The sequence below is a fragment of the Galeopterus variegatus genome, unplaced genomic scaffold (assembly GCF_000696425.1).
Source record: "Galeopterus variegatus unplaced genomic scaffold, G_variegatus-3.0.2 Scaffold551, whole genome shotgun sequence".
NCBI lineage: Eukaryota > Metazoa > Chordata > Mammalia > Dermoptera > Cynocephalidae > Galeopterus > Galeopterus variegatus.
The window spans coordinates 516,513-520,993 of record NW_007726662.1 but is presented as its reverse complement, the minus strand read 5'-3'; the positions used below and the strand labels follow the sequence as shown (position 1 = coordinate 520,993).

Below are 4,481 nucleotides of genomic sequence, written 5' to 3'. Positions count from 1 at the left end.
ACGTAACAAACTAAAGAAACGTATCCAAAAGACAGATGAGAACCTCTATCAGGGAGAAAAACACAACCCAAGAAACAGAAGAACCGCCACCCCAAGTGGTTCAACAGTGCAGAAATTAGAAAAATGAGGTTGGTAAAATAAGACCAGATGGTAAGACAAAACAATGAAATGAAGGAGACTGCGTACATAGTATAATACATGTTGGAGATCCTTCCATTTCAGTCCTCCACTTCTTTTAGTCCTACCCATTACACGTTAAAAACTTACGGTCAAGAAAGCACTCTGCCCTAGGACAACCTCCTACCTTCCGCTGCAGAAGGAAAAGCTGACCTGTCCCCTTGGTCTTTTAAAAATACCCTTTGGCCCTGATATTTTTTCCCTCAAAAGGTCCTTGGTGGGTAAGGGAGGCATTTCTGATGCTCACACAACAGAAATATTGGGAAGGTTAATGATAAAACAGCAATCAATTATGTATAAAGAAAAGACAGGGTGCTAATTTGGACTAACTCTCACTGAATCAGATGGCATTCACAAGCCCTCCTGTAAAAGAGAAAGTGGTGTGCCACTTGGAAGTAACAAGCGTGGCCCAGGCAAGACATTTCCCAGGGTTCACTGCTGACTTCTAAGTCCACACAGTGAAAAAGCAAGCCAACAAGTGTACCAGTGCCAAAGGATCTGCCCCAATTGGGCACAACTCTGCAAGGTGCAAAGTGGATGAGAAATGTGCAGCTAAATGAATGACTAGAAGGGTCTGGTTTTGTGGCATGTTTTAATTCATAAGGCACTTGAGTGTCACAAGGACACTCTCAAAATCAATAAGCCAACCTTCTGTGTATATGCTGAGTGACTCCGTGTTGCCCCAATTGTCTCCTTTAAGGATATGAGAGAAAGGAATAGTAAGCAATCAGCACGTGCTAGGATCATAGGCAGTCTGTACACACATGCTCACAGCAGCCTTATCTGTACTAGCAAAACCCAGAAACAACCCAATCGCATTTCAACCCTCTGCAGTCTTCCTTAGCACAAACTACAGAATTTCAGGTTCCCAACACTCTACCTCTCATGACCCTCCTCATCCTTCAAAACCCAATTCAGACCTCATCTTCACCCTAAGATTGGGGGGCTGGGGATTGGGGAGATGTTAGTCAAAGAATATACAATTTCAGTTAGACAGGAGGAAGAAGTCAACAGATCTATTGTACAACATGGTGACTACAGTTAATAACAATGTACGGTATTCTTGAAAATTGCTAACAGTAGATTTTAAGTGTCTCACCACAAAAAATGTTAAGTATGTTAGGCAATGCATAAGTTAATTTGCTCAATCAAGCCACTCCGCAATGTATACATATTTCAAAACAACATGTTGTTCACAATAAATATGTACAATTTTTTATCAATTAAAAATTTAAAAACAACAAAACTTCTGAAGTAAGAAATAAATAAATAGTTCACAAAAAAATTCAATCTTATCTTCACCCTAAACATCCCATCTGGAAGTCAGTCGATTCTCTCTCAGAGCACTTACAATGGTTACTCATGTTCTCTCTCCCTCCAGACTGTAATAAACACGGTGAGAGCAGAAACCATGCCCTGCATCTCTGTACCCCCTAACCTGGCATGGTGCCTTGTACCTCATAAGTGCTCAATCAATGCCCCATCAAGCAAGTCTTTCTGACAGAGTCAGTGTGAGATTGCTAAGTGACAGGCTCACTTCCTAGAGGTAAAGTGAGTGCCTTACTAATCATGTGCCCAAGTAAAGACCTAAGACATACGAGAAAAACAATAAAGATTTGAATTGAATGTCTTTACCTTTGGTTCAAGGATCAGTTCCACCCGCTCATTAGCATCATCTTCTTCAGAGTCTGAGTTTCCTGCTTTTATATCAAGTTGCTCAAATGCACTGTCCAATACTTGTAAACCGTAGTTCACAGCCTCCTGGACTTTAGGAATCAGATCTACTTCTTTCTGTTCCCGGGTCTTCTCCTACAAAAAAAAACACCATTCAGTATAGATCTCCAACATATTGATACTGCCTCACGAAAACACTGTGAATGCTCTCTAAAACCTAGACTCATGCTCCAAAAACCTTACTTAAAAAGTCAACACAGTCAAATTCCGCTGAATGCTTTAACACAGACTTTGGAGTAAGACTGCAAGTTTAAATCTCAAGTTTGCCACTTTCTAGGCATGAATGAAGCTACCTAAGGTCCCGGAGCTTCATGTTCATCATCTACAAAAAGAGAAATGCAGCCATTGTGTAATGGTTCAGTTAGATAAGCTGTGTGAAAGTACCCTAACAACGAGTGGCATGTCACTGCCCCACTACTAGAGGAATAAAGGACCTAGATTTCTAGATTCACCACTGACTGTATCCCACTAACCTTGGTTACTGCTCCCTCGGACAATTTAGGATTTACGACTTAGAAGAAAATACTCCAGCCAGAGATGTCATTTTTCAATNCATTGTGTAATGGTTCAGTTAGATAAGCTGTGTGAAAGTACCCTAACAACGAGTGGCATGTTACTGCCCCACTACTAGAGGAATAAAGGACCTAGATTTCTAGATTCACCACTGACTGTATCCCACTAACCTTGGTTACTGCTCCCTTGGACAATTTAGGATTTACGACTTAGAAGAAAATACTCCAGCCAGAGATGTCATTTTTCAATTACATTAAAAAAAAAAAAAAAAAAAACTGGACAATTACAATTATTTTGTAAATTTGTTCCACATCAGGAGAGGGTCAGATCTCTACTCTATACTTTTTATCACCCTACAATAATACCGCACCCCCCCAAAAAATAAATCTGTTCATATCACCAACCTGCTGAATATTTTCCACAGGTCTCTACTTCCTACAACAGCAGCTCTCAATGACAGTCCCCTCATACACAAGTGTGTCATCAATTGTGAGAAATACTGAAAAAATATTTAGTGTCATTTCCACTCCCCACAAACATTCTAGAAGTTGATACATCACTGAAGGAACCAGACCATACTGTGTCGTCCTGAGGCCAAAGGCGAAAACCCTACGAGTACTTTAGTCTTTGCCTCAAGTACTGAAGTCTTTCTAATTTAAATATTTTTGTTTTGGTTGCATCTTTCTCTCCTCTTTGTATGCTAGGTTCTGAGTTAAACAGCTAATATTATATTGAGTCTACGAAAACATATTTGTGAAATATACAGTGGTTTTTTTAAAAAGTAGCTCACTAAATACCTACCACTTCAATTTAACCCTGACTTGGTGTAACCAGATACTATTGTATGTAAATGGTTAGCAAATCCTTGAGTACTATCAAAAATAACTTCATTTTTTAAATATGCTGGGGATAGGCAGGACTTTAGCTGATTCTAATACCCTCTCCTAGTTTAACAGCTGCATGTTACAAGTAATAGTAATAGTTACTGATAATAAGCCTTTTCTGAATAAATTAGGATTGATTCAAAGCCACTCCCATAATAAACTTCCTCACATTCCACTTTGCTTTCCTGAGTGGGAAAAAAAAGGTAGAATCTCTGCCAAGGTGCTAGAAAGTCAGCGTAACCCAAAACTACTTATCTGTGCTTTGAGGGAGCACCTGAGGGAAAAGGCTTATGCACCTGCAACACGTGAGGCCACAGGAGAAAAGTAGGAACTGCAGCTCCTCCATTCCTCAGACTGGTGTCTCAAACCCTCCAGCATCCAGCCCCCACCTCCTTTCCTTCTTCTCACCTCCATCACCTTCCACAAACATAGCCCACGAAAATACCAGGTATAGGCCCCAATCCTGAACCTTAGCTCATGCATTCTCTCTGTGGAAATGCCCCCTTACCCATCACCTTAAAATGTGGCCCTTCTTTCTTCATCCAGCTAAAGTCTCGTCCTTGAAGCTTTTCCCTGCTGTCTCACACCAGTGACTCTTACTTGTCTGAACTTTTAAAACACTGAGCAGCCACACGTCTGGCGTGCTATGTCCTGTGGCACCAACCAAGACTATAACCTCTCGAGGGCAAAATCTCCCTCTAAGTCACCAGCTCCCTGCAGTCTTACTGCAGAGTCAATTCACTACACAGTCTGTATTCTCTGTACTAGCACATCCTGTAGCATTCCAGAGACATTCATCTTACTGTCATTTTGATCTGGTAGAATAGGAATTAAAGCAGTCATGAAAGACAGGGAAACAGTCTTGAAAGAACTCAGCTACATAGCATTCTATTCCAGAGGATGGCAAACTACAGCCCTGCCTACGGCCTGTTTTTGTAAGGCCCTTGAGACAAGAATAGCTTCTACGTTTTTAAAGGGTTAGATCGGGAAGAGGAAGAGGTAGAGGAAGAAGAGGAGGAAGAAAAAGGAGAAAATGGGAGGGAGAAGAAGAGACAGAGAGCTGTGTGGCCCACAAAACCTGTAATATTTACTATCTGGCCCTTTACAGAAAACGTTTGCCGACCTCTGCTCTATGCCAGAACTCAGGAATTCAGGTATTACTTAATATGTTAA

The 4,481-nt window shown here is 40.9% G+C and overlaps 1 protein-coding gene across 6 annotated transcripts in view; it reads right to left on the bottom strand.

Moving 5' to 3' along the window:
- Positions 1-4,481, bottom strand: part of LOC103588323 (WASH complex subunit FAM21-like) — a 66,365-nt gene that overhangs the window by 50,923 nt on the left and 10,961 nt on the right. For all 6 annotated transcript variants that reach the window (XM_008569996.1, XM_008569998.1, XM_008570002.1 and 3 more), the window contains exon 3: positions 1,813-1,986. In XM_008569996.1, coding sequence (XP_008568218.1) covers positions 1,813-1,986 — 174 coding nt within the window. The remainder of the gene's footprint in view (positions 1-1,812; positions 1,987-4,481) is intronic.